The 16,204-nt window shown below is 40.5% G+C and overlaps 1 protein-coding gene across 4 annotated transcripts in view; it reads left to right on the top strand.

Moving 5' to 3' along the window:
* slc6a9 (solute carrier family 6 member 9) overlaps positions 1 to 16,204 on the top strand; it is a 75,469-nt gene that overhangs the window by 53,175 nt on the left and 6,090 nt on the right. For all 4 annotated transcript variants that reach the window (XM_040044899.1, XM_040044898.1, XM_040044897.1 and 1 more), the window contains 11 exons: positions 1,089 to 1,245; positions 6,960 to 7,091; positions 7,246 to 7,519; positions 9,108 to 9,240; positions 9,355 to 9,489; positions 9,611 to 9,714; positions 10,944 to 11,181; positions 13,465 to 13,599; positions 13,738 to 13,837; positions 14,844 to 14,944; positions 15,478 to 15,648. In XM_040044899.1, coding sequence (XP_039900833.1) covers positions 1,089 to 1,245; positions 6,960 to 7,091; positions 7,246 to 7,519; positions 9,108 to 9,240; positions 9,355 to 9,489; positions 9,611 to 9,714; positions 10,944 to 11,181; positions 13,465 to 13,599; positions 13,738 to 13,837; positions 14,844 to 14,944; positions 15,478 to 15,648 — 1,680 coding nt within the window. The remainder of the gene's footprint in view (positions 1 to 1,088; positions 1,246 to 6,959; positions 7,092 to 7,245; positions 7,520 to 9,107; positions 9,241 to 9,354; positions 9,490 to 9,610; positions 9,715 to 10,943; positions 11,182 to 13,464; positions 13,600 to 13,737; positions 13,838 to 14,843; positions 14,945 to 15,477; positions 15,649 to 16,204) is intronic.

A 16,204-nucleotide genomic window follows, 5' to 3' on the forward strand; every position in this document is an offset into this window, starting at 1 on the left:
TGAAAATGAAATAATTATTCCAAATCTTTGCATGCTTTGTCAGGCCAATATCAAAAAGAAAGTTTCCACTTATTTCACATTATGAATCTCATACAAATCTCTCAAAAAATTGTATTCATATATTTACAGTACCAAATCCCTCTACAATAATACAGAGCAAAGATCAGACAACTCACTGTGAGCAAGCCCTTGGCAGCAGCGGGAAGGAAAAACTCCCTTTTAACAGGAAGAAACCTCCAGCAGAACCATACATAAATACAGAAATTTTACCTCTTGAAAACTTAAAACTATTAAAAAATTTTGCTGTCTTGTTGTACTGACCAAGCCTTTATCTAACTGAATTACCAGAATGAAGGCAAATCTATGTAAAACCCCAAGACTTCGTAGATCGTAGCGAGGCGGGTGAAGGAATGCATCTCTGGCAGTGTTCAAATTTCACTAAAATAAAGTACATCCTAAATTAGCAGCATTTATTACACTGAAAGAGCACAAGTACCTTGCTGTGCACCCACAGACAGACACACAGCCAGACACAGCTGAGGTTATAGAGGAGGTCAGGGGAGAACGACCATCTGATGCCAGCAGATGGAGGGATGCAGGGAGGGAGTGGAGGAAGAGGAGAAGCTGCAAATCAGGACGACATGACCGAAAGCTTATCGGCTGTTCTTAAGGCGCTGATTTCACTTCTCATCCTGTTTGCTCCAGCGCACCCACCTTATGTTTATGTTAAACTTTGCAGTAGACGAGATAGTAGCTTACAGAATATATTCCATGAGCGGGAGTGCAAGCAGTGAATAATTAAACTCATGCACTCCAAGATGATTGCTAACAATCCTTTCAATCCATGTAAATCCGATGGCCAAATAAGTTTTTAAAAAGTAGAAAAAAGAGGCTCTCAGGATTCTTCTCTCTGTCATAGCATCCATTTCCCGTTCATGCTTCTACATGAGATGGGGTTTTTTTCCCCTTTTGATTTTTCATTTGCCTGGTGCACTTGCCGGACCTGCTGCAGCAGCACTATCTCAGGAACACACTCGCTTCCGTGTCACCTGAAGTCACCTCTATCTCTCTGTGTGTCTTTGTTGTAGAACGGAGCAGTTCCAGGAGAGCCAGTGAAGAAGGATGAAAACTCCCGGAGAGGGAACTGGGGAAACCAGATTGAGTTTGTCCTCACCAGTGTGGGCTATGCTGTGGGCCTGGGCAATGTCTGGAGGTTTCCATACCTCTGCTACAGAAATGGAGGAGGTAAGCATCACAATGACGACCTGAGCCCATTATCTTTGCATTGACAAACTAAACTACAGTGTACCCATGTTCATAATATGATACAGACACTGATTTTTATGAAACATCAGAAGCCGCATTTATTATAATTGTTCTATTAATGAGGTCCAGATATATGTAAACGAGTGGCAATCAGTGTAGTATGGATATCCTGCTCAGTTTGTTGCTCCAGCCTCATATTAATATTCAGTCTCTCGCCTGTATGGAGCCATCAGAAAGAGAGTAATGACATTACTACATTTGCTGCTCTTCAGCAGACTTCCACACAAAAAGTGGGTTTGAAATCTAGAGAAAATATTTTCTTTCCCAGGCTAAACTGAGGGGCTGCATTCATTTATTTATTTATTTATTTTTGTACATTTAAATGATGACAAATTACTGCACTGGAGTACTAGAATGAAACTGTGAAGCTGAAAAGAAGCTTACTATGTATATATCATATATAATTTAAGAATGAATTCTAACTAAAACAAAAGAAAATAGACTTGTGAACCTTTAGACTTGCTTCCCTCTCATACCTTCCTAGCAGGTGTAATACTTCCATATCAGTTATGTACTATTGTTCTGTTTATCGACTTTTATAAACTTATGATGAGCTGTTAATATCTTTAGAGGGAGTGTATTTCTCCTATATTGGCTCCTCATTGGCTCCCTGTTATTACAGGCTCGAAGTTAAAATCCTCCTCCTCACATACAAGTACTGGAATAATGATATCATATTTAAAGACCTCCATAGTACCATGTTATCCTAACGAAGCAGTTTGCTCTCAGACTGCTGAGTTACTTGTGGTTCAGAGGATATTCAAAAGTAGAATGAGATTTCTTTCTGTTAAAAGGGGGTTCCTGTGCATAATATAGGCATGCAGATGGACACAGTCTATAGGTCGAGAACTGAGAAAGTTCAGGTTTTCTCAGGGTTCTTTTTCTGTTTTTTTTTGTTGTATTGAGATTGTACTTTGCCATTATATTCTCTACACTGTATATATGATCAGGTGCGTGTCAACTTAGAAATAATTCAGTCGCTCAGAGCCAATACCACTGTTATTTAATCAGATGATGTTAGACAGTGTTTTATTCTTGGTGGATTCAATAGATATGTTTCCTATCATGGCAACTAGTGGGTGTTTTCAAACTTGTATTTTGGGTTGTAACCCTAGTGTAGTAAAGCTGCTGAAAAATCCTCTGTTTGAAACAAGATGGCTCCTCTCCCTTTAAGACCCCCCTTCCTTTAACTTCCTAGGACCTGGCGTCCACATACTGTATGTGGACATCACACTTTGGGTTGTCTAGACCAACATACTAAATTTTGCTCTACAAGGGCCTGCTATCCACTTATGAGGCCGTTATACTGCCACTGTCCTATCGAAATTTAAAGCGAATGTCCTTATATGTGGATCTCATTTTTCTCAGAAACAAAAATCAGAAAAATCACGTAATTCTTTTTTTTTACATTCAACAGGTCCCAATCAGCCCAAATAGCAAACAGAAATTAAAAATGCATGCCATGAAAGAGTTCGGGTCTCAGGAGGTTAAACCTATTTTCTTCTAATTGGCTGCAAAGCCTTCTGTTCTGACTCACGGAAACTACTTTTACATCGTTGTTCGAAGCGTTGTTTAAGTGTTGTTTAAAATGATAATCCAACGCTGTAATCGGATATACAGTTCCAAGAAAAAGTGTTTGAGTTCCAATTTGTTTTGCAAATTAGCCACTCTTACATGTTTCAGATGATCAAACGCTTTTAAATATTAGACAAAGAGTAAATCCGGGTAAATACAAAATCCTTTTTTGGATTGATGATTTTATTTATTAAGGGGAAAAAAACTTTCCAAACCTGTCTGGTACTGTGTGAAAATGTAATTACCCCCCAAACCTAAGAACTAGTGTTTGTGCGTTGGTGATGACTGGGAATGAGTCTTTCACATCGCCGTGGAGAAATTTTGTCCCAGGGTTTTTGAGCATGATTGACCTGTTTAAGGTCATGACAAAGCATCTGTATTGGATTTAAGTCCACACTTTCACTTGGCCACTCCATGTCATTTTGGGTTTTTTAGCCAACTCAAAACCCACTTGTACAAAATAGCTTATCCCACATAACCTTTCCACTCTCCTATTTTATTTGTTTATGTCTTATGCTTTTATGATTCTGTAAACTTCTTGCTTTTATGTTGCTTTTATTCTACTGTGTACAGCAACCTTGAGTGTTTTGAAAGGCGCTTTCAAATAAAATGTATTATTAAATGTATTATTATTCAGAGGTGGTTCGGTTTACTGTCCTGCTGCATAACCCAAGTGTGCAGGAGCTCCAGGGAACAAACTGATGGCTGGATATTCCTCTTCAGGATTTTCAGTAGAGAGCAAAATGCATTGTTCCATCAGTTATGGCAAGTTATCCAAGTCCTGAAGCAGCAAAGTAGCTTCAGACCATCACACTACCACTGAGTGGTACAATAATCAGGTCAGCTCAGGCTTTTGAGTAGACTCACTAAACACTCAGTTTCAGTTTTGTGTTTTGTTTTTTCTACTTTTGGCTCCAAGTGATTTCATATAGAGGGGATATAATAATATTGTCTATTATTGTCAGCATACAGCTCTAACTGTAAGCACACAAGGCCCATCCAGCTGCTGTACAAACCTTCTGTTTATGAGGGGCATCCAATCAGAAGGCAGTTGGCTTTGACAGAGTTAAAACAGCTTGTTCCAGACATTGGACGAAATAGGCCCAGCAGTAGATGATTCACATTTAAATCGGGATTCAGCTCTAGCAAAATCCATGAATATAAATATAAAGCTGAAAACAAATATGACTGTTGGTATGATGTTCTTTATATGAAATGTTGGGTTAGTTTTCAACTTTTGTCTCGTCAGTCCACAGAATATTTTCTCACAAGTCTTGGGGAACAGTAAAAAAAAAAATTGGGTTTTTTTTAGCTAATCTGTGGGTAGTTTTCTCTTGGGACATCTCCCATGGATGCCATTTTTGCTGAGACTTTTTTATTTTTGAATCATGAACACTGGCCTTACCTGAGGCAAGTGAGGCCTGCAGTTTTATAGATGTTGGTCTGGGTTCTTTTGTGACCTCCTGGAGGAGTCATTTGTGTACTTTCACCGTAATTTTGGTAGGGCTGCCACTACTGGGAAGGTCCACCACAAAGTTTTCTCCATTTGTGGATATTGGCTCTCACTGTGGCTCACTGAAGTACCACATCTTTAGAAATGTCTTTGTAACCCTTTCCAGACTGAAAGATGTCAATGACTATATTTCTTAGCTTTCGGATGATGTGTTGCTTTTTGATATCTTTTACCTTGCTTCATTTTGTCAGACAGGTTCTGTTTAAGTGGTTTTTTTGATTCAGCAGGTCTGGCAGTTATCAGGCTTTGGTTTGGCTCGTGAAATTGAACTTAACTTTCCAAACAAATGTGATTAATCACAGTTAATTCATGATTAACAAGGGGGGGGAAGGTAATTACTTTTTCACATAGGGCCAGGTAATTTGGATAGTTTTTTCCCTCTTAATAAATGAAATCAAAATTTAAAAGCTGCATTTTATTTTATATATCATATATGCACAAAAAAGGAGAAATCTGGAAGGGGGGAAATACTTTTCCACGGCACTGAATACGTGCCAGTAAAAAGGAAAAGAATAATAGGTCTTTAACAGTTAAACTGGGGTTAGAATCTAAAAAAAAAAAAGGAAATTTAGCAGATATGATTACTTATTTGTGCTAACATTATTAGCAAGATCTTTTATTGTGTGTATTTGTTTGAGATATAAAGTCAGATCATTGTGCAGGCCGGATGTTTCAAACATATTTCATAGACCTATACTTGGCGAAGCTGTCTTTTTTCCACAATAGCTCACACATTACGTGCTCAACATCAATGCAAAACATCTTTTTAGGCATAAAGGTTTGCAGTTATTGTTTGTTGGGCTGTGATTGCTGTCAAAATATGTCTGAGCACATAGAACAGATCCAGGTGCTGCTGCTGTTATGCTGCTTTCATAATAAAGCTACCGTATTCAGTGCGTAAGAACATCGTGACAGCAAAATAAGCTCTTTTGTCAGTATTTTGCTCCCTACTCTGATGCATCCTAAAAGCTGTGGATTAAACATTAAACAGTCTAAATTGTGTTTTAAATACCTTGCATCTTCCTTTGAAAACATGCGCAAGAATTGTACCAACGTGTAGTGAAAAGCAGCAGTGTTGGTCCAGTTCTCCTCACTCAGTGCTTGATTTCCTTGGCATGACCCCAGCTGCAGATAATAAGCCTACAGTGCAAATATTTGGATTTGTGTCATGCATGCAGGAGCCTTGAGTTCCTGCGCAAGGACTTTGTATATGGAGGCCATGCATTAGCTCAACACACAGCTGCAGATACTGCAGCAGTGACCGTTCACTTTATCAGCAGTTAAAAGGTTTGGACAGTATCAGCTGGTTGCACCAACATAGTTCACATGTGGAGTATCTTATGAAAGCATACTAACGCGTGCACACACGCACAGATTGTCCCTCTAGTTGACTGTCTGGTTTTTGGTCCAGTCTGAACCACCAGAGAGTTGCTGCACTGCTGAACAGACATTTAGTGACCTCTCTGCTCACTCTAGGGAGGTTATATAACAGATGAAATTCATTTGCTTTTTAAAAAAAAAAAATTAATTGCAGGTTCAGTTATAAGTCTGTATGGCATGGGTCCAATTCATGTAAGACTTGATTTGGTTAAGTTTTAAATTGCACGTCATTGCTTACACGTAAGTATTTTAAACCGTATAATAGCACAGCCTGTTTTTAATGACAACATATGGTCCATTTTACCTCTCTGGCTTGTAGCTGGAGAGCCTACCTATGTAGAATACTTATAGACTACGTCTGCCAGCTTATATAATGTGCCTGATTTCTTTTGTCTGCTGGTGTCTGTGGACTTGGCATCTCTGCAGTAATTATGCTCATCTGGCTCCATGGTAGTTATTATCTTTGTCAGGTAACAGAATAGGAGGCAGCTGACTTTTGTTTGCCTTGTAGGTTTGGATATTTTTGTCACGACTAACACAAAAAGTGTTCTCACAACAACACAGTAATTTGTACAGACCATGCATCTAGCTGTTTAAGAGTTTGCTGGCAACAAAACACTGAATAGGGCACCATTTATATCAGAGGGGACGAGTTATGCTTGTCTTCATTTTCTCTCATATATCTTAATAAGGTTGGATGCTCATAATAATAATGAGGCCAAGTTTACAATAATCAGGTCAGCTCAGACTTTTGAGTAGACTCACTAAACACTCAGTTAAAGTTTTGTTTTTTGTTTTTTCTACTTTTGTCTCCGAGTGATTTCATATAGCGGGGATATAATAATATTGTCTATTATTGTCAGCATACAGCTCTAACTGTAAGCACACAAGGCCCATCCAGCTGCTGTAATCAGAAGACAGTTGGCTTTGACAGAGTTAAAACAGCTTGTTCCAGACATTGGACGAAATAAGGCCACCAATGCCCAGCAGTAGATGATTCACATTTAAACTGGGATTCATACTAAGCTACTCTAGCAAAATCCATGAATATAAATATAAAGCTGAAAACAAATATGACATGTCCCTTTAAATCAATGTGTTCGTGTATCCTTCCCAGTCTTTCTGGACCAGAGAAATTGACTTCCTTGTTAATTTTCTCCTCCAGGTGCCTTCATGCTGCCATACTTCATCATGCTTGTGTTCTGTGGCATTCCACTCTTCTTCCTCGAGCTCTCCTTTGGTCAGTTTGCCAGCTTGGGCTGTTTGGGGGTTTGGAAGATCAGCCCCATGTTTAAAGGTAAGTATATGCGTGTGTGTGTCTTTGTGTGAATATTGATTTTATTGTTCATATGAAAATTTAATTAGGCAGCAGTAGTTACATCCACTTCACATTTTAGTTTCTAATGTTCTCTACCTGGTTATCTTTTCTCTCCATCCTGTCCTACCTTTAGGCGTGGGCTACGGCATGATGGTGGTGTCCACCTACATTGGGATATACTACAATGTGGTCATTTGCATTGCCTTCTACTACTTTTTCTTGTCCATGACAAACCTGCTTCCATGGACTTACTGCAACAACCCGTGGAACACGCCAGACTGCAGCGGTGTCGTTAGCAGTTACCAGTTGAACGCTAGCCTGGCAAATGCTACCAGTAGCTTGGTAGCTGGGGTGTCTGAGGTAGTGAACCGGACCAAGAGGACCAGCCCAAGCGAGGAGTACTGGAAGTAAGAACAGGAAGTATATGATGCACTTAGGCTGACACTAAAAATACAGTTAAACCAAAAGTTTTTCTCTGCGAAGTAGTACTATATATAAAATAAATCAGGATTGCTTGCTCATGCAATGATTGAGTTTTGTAATGCACTTTGTTTTGCAGAGTTATACCAGTAACCTCTTAGAACTTGGTTGTGTAGGCCTATCATTCTTAACAGAGGTCGAAATTGACTCGGAGCTATCAGATAAGCTTGACTCAAAGAGGCCTCATGTTTGCAGAAAGTATTCAAATATTTGGACTAGATCTGACTGGACTAGCAGAAGTTTCTGTACAGTGTTGGGTCTGCATCATCTCAGCTGACATGCAGGGTGTTTACCATACCCCTGCGCACTCTGTTGTGCAGCACAGTCACAAAAATCTGCATAAAGTAGGAGATCTTTAAGCAGATATCCAGGTACATCTACTGTTTAAGTGCAGGCTTTGCTATGTTATGTAAAAGTGAGAGTGGTGCATATGCATCAATTATCAGGGATGGGACAATGCTAGAAATTTGGTGGTTTGCATTGTAGAGTGTGCATAAACCATGAGGTTAGTAGCTGGCTTCTGGAAATTGCATTTTGTCTCAACTTTAGCATTTTGACTCTTACTATGTTAGAGGCCGTACCGTACTATATATAATATATATTATACTGGCAGATGCTGCTTGTGTAAGAACAACTATCAGTCACAGTAGCCATCGGTACCCAAAAAGATGAATTAAAAAAATAAACTCAAACAGCATACAGTTATGATGGGGGAAGGCTGGAAATGTGCTTTTAATCCTATGGTGACTGACTTGACACTCCAGGAACTACAGATTTTGGCACTTCCGCGTTGGCTTCAGTTTTTGCCCTCACAGTTTGTTGCACAGGGAGCAAAAGTGTAAGAGAAATATCACGATTTTAATTACTAAAGTTGAGGTAGACCTGTCCTGCACCTGCTGCTGCCATTCCACACATTGTTATTGTACAGGATCTCTAGTGCTTGCAGAAATCTCCAAAAACATTGGTACTTTCAGTAGCATTTCACTGTCAACTTCTTTAGAATTTTATCATCATTTTTGTGCCAGTGTAGCAGTTCCTGTGGCATTCGCATCACTTAACATCCATAATTAGTAGCATTAATATAGGCCATCAAAGTGGAAGTCAGAGTGTTGTCATTATCTGCTGCCTCTTATTCAAATGTGTTGCAGAAGGAGCAGCCCTGTAATTGCACTCCCTGATGCTTTTCTTGGCATTTTAATGACAGAGGGTACATATGATTATGTAATGTGGAACTGCTCAGCTTGTCGGTACAGACTACCTGTTCATTACTAATTACAATACCACATATAATACCATTTCAGATTGATGGATCTGTTTGATCACAAGATACAAGGTTTTTGTGGCTCTGCTTAAAGTTTTCTATTATCTATGTGCTGAAGACTGTTGATAGAGTGCAAAGCTGGGCTTTTTTTCCTCTTTCAGAGTTTTCTTCTCTTGCACAACTTTAGTCAGACATGTAAATGTAAAGTATTTAAAGCACCTGAAACCTTCTCTGTCTGTGTGTCTGTCTATCAGACACTATGTGTTGAACATCTCTGATGATATTGGGAACTTTGGAGAGGTCCGTCTCCCTATCCTGGGATGCCTGGCTGTATCCTGGGTTGTTGTCTTCCTCTGTCTCATCAGGGGCGTTAAATCCTCTGGAAAGGTGAGCCTAGAGCACACACACACATGCACACACACACACCCTGGCTTGATGGCATTTTAAGGCGCTTGTGTATAGGATGATTTTATCAGCTTGTGTGATCATCTGTGTGTTCAGGTGGTGTACTTCACAGCCACATTCCCTTATGTTGTTCTGACTATCCTCTTCATCCGTGGCATCACCCTGGATGGAGCCATCAACGGCATCAAGTACTACCTGACTCCACAGTGGCAGAAAGTCCTTGATGCAAAGGTATGCACTTCCATTAGCATGTAGATAAATGAGATGCGCTGGATGTAGAAATGTTTCTGAACTGGGTTTTTTTTCCCCATCTTTGTACTGCCTCTGACGGTTTGTGGGTTTGTTTGTGTAGGTGTGGGGAGATGCCGCCTCACAGATCTTCTACTCCTTGGGTTGTGCCTGGGGTGGTCTCATTACCATGGCTTCATATAACAAGTTCCACAACAACTGTTTCAGGTTGGTAAAGATGATGAGTAAACTCATTATAAGCTATGCTTTAAATAAAAAAGAATACACATTCAGGGCCAGGCGATGATGAGTTACTAAGCAAGAAATTCTGAGGAAAAGACTTTGCTTTATCTAATGGGATTAAAATCCAACTGCCAGCACCTTAAAAGCACACCTATAAAAACATTACCACGATATAGGTTTGGTTTTGTCATTGTGGTGAGTGCTGTGCTGAGTATAACTCGCTCTGGGAAAAAAGCCTGACTTTATTTGAGTTTATGCATCAGATGACCTAATGAGTCAGAGCAAGCGCTAAGGAGCAACTATGAGCAGTGGGGTAAAATAGTCATTCGCAAAAAGAGAAGGTGAGGTAAGTGGGCACAGAGATAAACGCTCTTTTGGACTTGTGTTAGGAGGCTGGTTGCCATGTGCTTGAACACCAGGGGAGCGTGCAAGAAGCCAAAGAGAAGGTGAAGATGGAGGAAAAAGGACAGAGAAGGAGATAAGGAGGGAAAACGATGTCATTTACTCTCCTGAGCTTGTCCACACATGCTGATGGAGTGAGGGTGTCGGGGGAGGGGGCTAAGGAGAGAAGCTAAAGATATAATGTGTTCCTCTGCCAGAAGCTTGAAGTTGTGCTATCAGTGCACACAGCTGCACGGCAACTTAATCAGCTTGTGTTCTGCAGCTCCATCCCTGGTGGAGATGCTTTTTGCACTCCTGTAACACCACCAGTTGGTGCGCATGCAGAAGTGCAGATAGAGTGGGATCGAACAGAATCCGTATGCGTGGGGAAACGGACTGGCATCAAAGTGATCAAAGACATCCTCTGCGGTAACCTTAACAGGAAATGTGAGAAAGGAAAGCAGTGTGGAAACACAGTATTCCCTTGTTTAGATCTGAACACGGTCAAAGTCCGAGTCTGTGTCGGAGGAAGAGAAGATGAAAAGGTGTTTCCCGGGCAACAGTCAGATGTCAAAAAAAGAGCAGAAAACCAGCACTAGTGTATTAGTGTAAACAGAGTAAATGAGCTTAGGGACACTATCCTGACTCATACATCGTGCCTATTAAGACTAATGAAGCCATCTTCTATATTAATTCACGGTTTTATTAAACACTGATATTTCAGCAGACAGATCGAGATCAGCTGATCCCATTTGTTTTTCTTTAACCATTTAAAATGTGTTCGGTATGTATTCATATAATTGGCTTTGTTCTTTGTTCCTTTCAACATACAGAGACAGCATCATCATCAGTATAACCAACTGTGCCACCAGCGTTTATGCTGGCTTTGTCATTTTCTCCATCCTGGGCTTCATGGCACACCACCTCAACGTCCCCGTGTCAGAGGTGGCTGACCACGGTCCGGGGCTGGCCTTTGTGGCCTACCCAGAAGCCCTCACTCTGCTTCCAATCTCGCCGCTGTGGTCGCTGCTTTTCTTCTTCATGCTCATCCTTCTGGGACTGGGAACTCAGGTGAGAGCAAGAAACTGCAGCGTCACGTACCGCTCAAAGATTTCATTATGAACTGTGTGAAATCATATAATTAATTTCTTAATTAAGCTTAGTAATCAGTATAAGTAATTAATATGCATTGACCTTGTGGATATAATTAATTAAACATTACACTAAATGTGTATGGAGATAGACGTATAGATGGGTGACTGTATATGTGCAGTCATTAGTATAGATTGTTTTTCATGTTTTCAGCTGGAGCGGTCTACCAAATTCCAGTTTACCTTCAAACAACAAAACAACGTGCAAATGCTGTCTTTAATCCATATTTGTTGCATGCTGAGTGAACCTCCATGCTGATACTCTAAATAGACCAAATAAACTCACTGGAATGAGAACTGACTGGAATTGTTTGCGTGGGGAAATCAGGATTAGATCTGATCTGGATCTGCTGATGTGTAATGCTAAAAAGCTTACAAGTCATTTACAGTCAACAGTTAGTCTGCCTGTGTGCCACGTTTTTCATTGCTGACTCAGGGAGACTATAGGTGCTGTTTGTAGGTATAACTTAGATGCTATATTTTTGAAGTGATTGTGGACCCGTAGCTACAAAATTATATTCCTGCTAAAATGAGATGGTGAACATTATGTCCCACTAAATAATAGTCATTGAATTTAATAGACGTAACCTCTCATAACCCTGATTCCAAGTTTGGACTTGCTAAACTGCTAAATATTTAAAATAAAGGAGTGGCACGCTCTGTGGTCTTCTGCTGCTAACCATTTGCATCTTACTTAATTATATATTTAGGTGAAACTGGGAAATTTGTATCTGGAATGATGTATTTGATGCCAGCAAAACAAAACTATCGAGTGGAAAGAAGCTGAAATGGAGTGTTTCAGAAGTAAAGATGGGCGTTCACCCTCCTTAACATTTCTCAATGTAAAGTTAATCAGTGACCGTGGCATCAGTGCTATTAATGCTAAAGGATATATTCAAGTTTGGAGCAACATATGCTGCTATCCAGGGGACATCTGTGGCAGGGATAGGCTTGTTTATTTCATCAAGATAACATGCACAGCACATATTACAGTGCAGCTCTGAACTGTTAAGCTGCTGAAATCTTATATTAAGCAATACACTCAACAGCCACTTTGTTAGGTGCACCAACTGCTCGTTAACGCAATTGTTTAATCAGCTAATCACACGGCAGCATTTAGGCACGAGCACATGGTCGAGACATCTTGCTGACATTCAAACCAAGCATTCGAATAGAAAAGAAAGGCCATTTAAATTACTTTAAATGTGGCATAGCTGTTAGCCAGATAGGCTGGTTTGAGGATTTCAGAAACTGGAGATCTGCTAGGATTTTCCAGCACAAGCATCTCTGCAAAGGATGGTCCATAAAAAAGAAAATATCCAGTTAGCAGCAGCTTTCTGGGCAAAGATGAGCTCCAGCAGATTGGCCAACACAGAACTGGAAAAATAGTCTGAGTCTCATTCAGTCGGTAGTGTCACAATTTGGTATAAACAAGATGAAGGCACCAGCATCCTGCCAGTGTTTCAGGCTGCTGGTGGTGCAGTACACACTGAGCATTGTTTAAATGCAACAGCCTACAGTAGTATCATTGCTAACAATGTCCATCCCTTTATAGCCACAGTGGTCCATCAATGTGGCTATAGTCAGCTTACAGTTAGTTTCTTAAACATGAAATTGAGTCCACTTCACCTCCACTGAGTATTTCCTTGTTGAATCTGTGCCATGAAAAATTTAGTTGGTTGTGAAGGGAAAAGGGGGTCAAACCTGATACTTACCAGTATCTGCCTAATAATGTGGCCACTGAGTGTAGAACAGGAAAACATTTGGCTGTAGAAATTGCTTGTGTGTACTTGACTTTTTCAGAATCAGGGTTGTAGTACTATTCTAACCTTTTAGCCAGTATGAATAAAAGGTGTTTTATTCTCAGACATTTATTAGACTTTCTGCGTATTTTTGGTAAAATATAGACATTATGCTTCAGAGGTGGATTTTTACTTCCATATATTGAATATTTACAGATCAAATTCACAGTACAGTGGATATATATGTGGCTGGTCTTAAGGAATGCTGTAATAAACCAATTGTATTTCATTAAAAAATACATTTAAATAGACAGGACAATGAAATTGAGGAATTTTTATTCTCACAATTACTCAACAATGGATTATCCCTTTGGTCAAGATTGCTTTTGGTCTGTCGTCATGTAAGCAGAAGTTTGATCAAGAATTCATCTCCTCTCAAATTTTTTTCCCTGTTCATGTAGTTCTGTCTGCTGGAGACCTTAGTGACGGCCATCGTCGATGAAATTGGTACAGACTGGATCATCAAGAACAAGACCGTAGTCACGCTGTCAGTGGCCATAGCTGGTTTTCTACTGGGAGTGCCGCTAACGACACAGGTACAAACACATGGAGAGCACATCCTTAAACACAATCACTCTCTCACTGGACTGATGTTTTTTACTCATTCTTTGTGTGTGTGTGTGTGTGTGTGTGTGTGTGTGTGTGTGTGTGTGTGTGTGTGTGTGTGTGTGCAGGCAGGAATCTATTGGCTTTTACTGATGGACAACTATGCTGCCAGTTTCTCTTTGGTCATCATCTCATGCATCATGTGCATCTGCATCATGTATATTTACGGTAAGGAGGGAAAAAGAGTGAACATGGTGCACTTTCTAAGTGTGGTAGTTCAATTTTACAAATATGTAATCACACAAGCACAAACTGAAACACACCGAAATAAGTGTTCAAGCTGATCTCAGATATATGACCAACACTCAGTGGATGATGGAAAAAGGTCTAATTTACTTATGGATCCAAGTTATAGACGAGTAGCAGGAACAGTGGGGTGTCATTCAGAATATGAACAGGAGAGATAGTGATACCACAGTGGACCATACCCACAGTGAAACCTGGTAGTAGGTGTTGTGCATTTTGCCTACTCAGGAATAGGACACCTGCACTGATTAATAATAATAATGGATTGCATTTATATAGTGCTTTTGGAGGCCCTCAAAGCGCTTTACAATTCCACTATTCATTCACTCTCACATTCACACACTGGTGGAGGCAAGCTACAGTTGTAGCCGCAGCTGCCCTGGGGCAGACTGACAGAAGCGAGGCTGCCATATCGCGCCATCGGCCCCTCTGGCCAACACCAGTAGGCCAACGACCAAGACAGACAGAGCAGGGGATCGAACCGGCAACCTTCCGGTTACAAGATGAGCTTCCCAACCCCCTGAACCCCCTGATTCAACTCAACACTGGCCACGGGTCACTCCATCCAAGTATCACTCCATCCTTTATAGATGGCTTTGTTATCCATCTTTGTGTAGAAGGGGTCATGGTTCAGTATGAGCCCAAATACACCAAAGGGCTTTGAAAGAACTCCTTAAACAACTAATTCAACAGTTACCTGACCTTTATCCCTATGACTCACCATTTATAGACAGTATCAAAGACGGACGTGGTCACTGTGATGTCACCCAGTGGTTTTGGACTCCATAGTTTGAAGCGCTACGTTAACAGACCTAATAAAAACTAGAATACCACTTACCACAGCGAGTCATAATATTAGTCACATAATCCAGTACAAGTAATCAAAGCTGATGATGATGACGAATGCTGGGTTTTTGTTCCTTTGCAGGCCACAGGAACTACTTCAAAGATGTAGAGATGATGCTGGGCTTCCCTCCTCCTCTCTTCTTCAAAGTCTGCTGGAGATTCATCTCGCCTGTGATTATCTCTGTAAGTGAACACACACAAGCACACTGATCTAAGCATAGACATCGTGACAAAATAGCTTGTCAATATTTTGCATAGTCTGCAGGATGTTGAGTGGAAGGTTCTCAACTTCCCTGTGCTGCTGACGCATTGTTATGGACCCGACCTACATTTGAGCTGCCATCAGTGCTAATCTTTTTGGCTTTGTTTCCAGTTAAAACCTCCAAAAGCAAAGCTTTCTGACTGGGAAATGGACACATGCAGCTGATATCAATGGCATTTCCCAAGCAGGCGTATTAGTCCACTAAGCTGCTGGGCTAACCAAGAAATTCATTGTTGTGGATTACTGGTCATTTTTCTCTCTCTGTCATTTCTTTTGCACAGAGTGCTGCCCTAATCATCTGCAACTTTTAAATAAAGCTGTCAACGGTGATTTCACCTGCACTGGCTTAATTTTCATGCTTTTACCCACCCATGTGACATATGTCTTTATTACTGTGTTATACATGCGTTTTGCACACATTCAGGCTCTTTCTATTCTCTCTTTGTCCCTGCAGTTCATCCTGATCTTCACAGTGATCCAGTACAAACCCATTACTTACAATGACTACGTGTATCCCGGCTGGTCCTTGGCTATTGGCTTTGCCATGGCTCTGTCCTCGGTGGTCTGCATACCCATCTACGCCCTCTACAAGATCTCAAAGTCACCAGGAGCTACCTTTAGAGAGGTACAGCTTCCCCCGAAAGTCTCCTCTCCGTTCAGCTGACATAAACAGCTCTATAGTTCAATACAAAAGGCTAAATTTCCCTCTGAAGCATTTAAACAAATTTTCAAAAAGGTCAATGTGTTAAAACATTTTTGCATGCAAGAGCTGCACTACAAATTAAAGCACTTAAAGTTTTAACATCATCTGAGCAACTGAAAAGCTCTCAACTGCATATCAGCTAAAGTATGTTTGCCGAATAATGGAAAGAGCTCTTTCCATGATTCAATTGCCCGTTTGCATTATGTAAGCTCTAAAAGCAGACGAACTATTAGTTTACACCATAAACGATGTTTAAATATCAATCCAAGCATCTCTGCTTTTGGCAAATTAGTTTGAGGAGGAAAAAATGTGTTGCTGGTGTCAGTTAGTGCTGAGGTCACTTGAACTGCCGGTTGAAATTTTATGATCCTTATTGCCGACAGCTACACTAGGAGGGAAAAGCTGGTTATCATAGAGACTGGGAAAACAGAGGAAGGCACCACATGCGCTAAGTCTTTGTTTGGGGTAGAGAGCCTAA

Source organism: Simochromis diagramma, unplaced genomic scaffold (assembly GCF_900408965.1).
Source record: "Simochromis diagramma unplaced genomic scaffold, fSimDia1.1 OVJJ01000663.1, whole genome shotgun sequence".
Lineage (NCBI taxonomy): Eukaryota > Metazoa > Chordata > Actinopteri > Cichliformes > Cichlidae > Simochromis > Simochromis diagramma.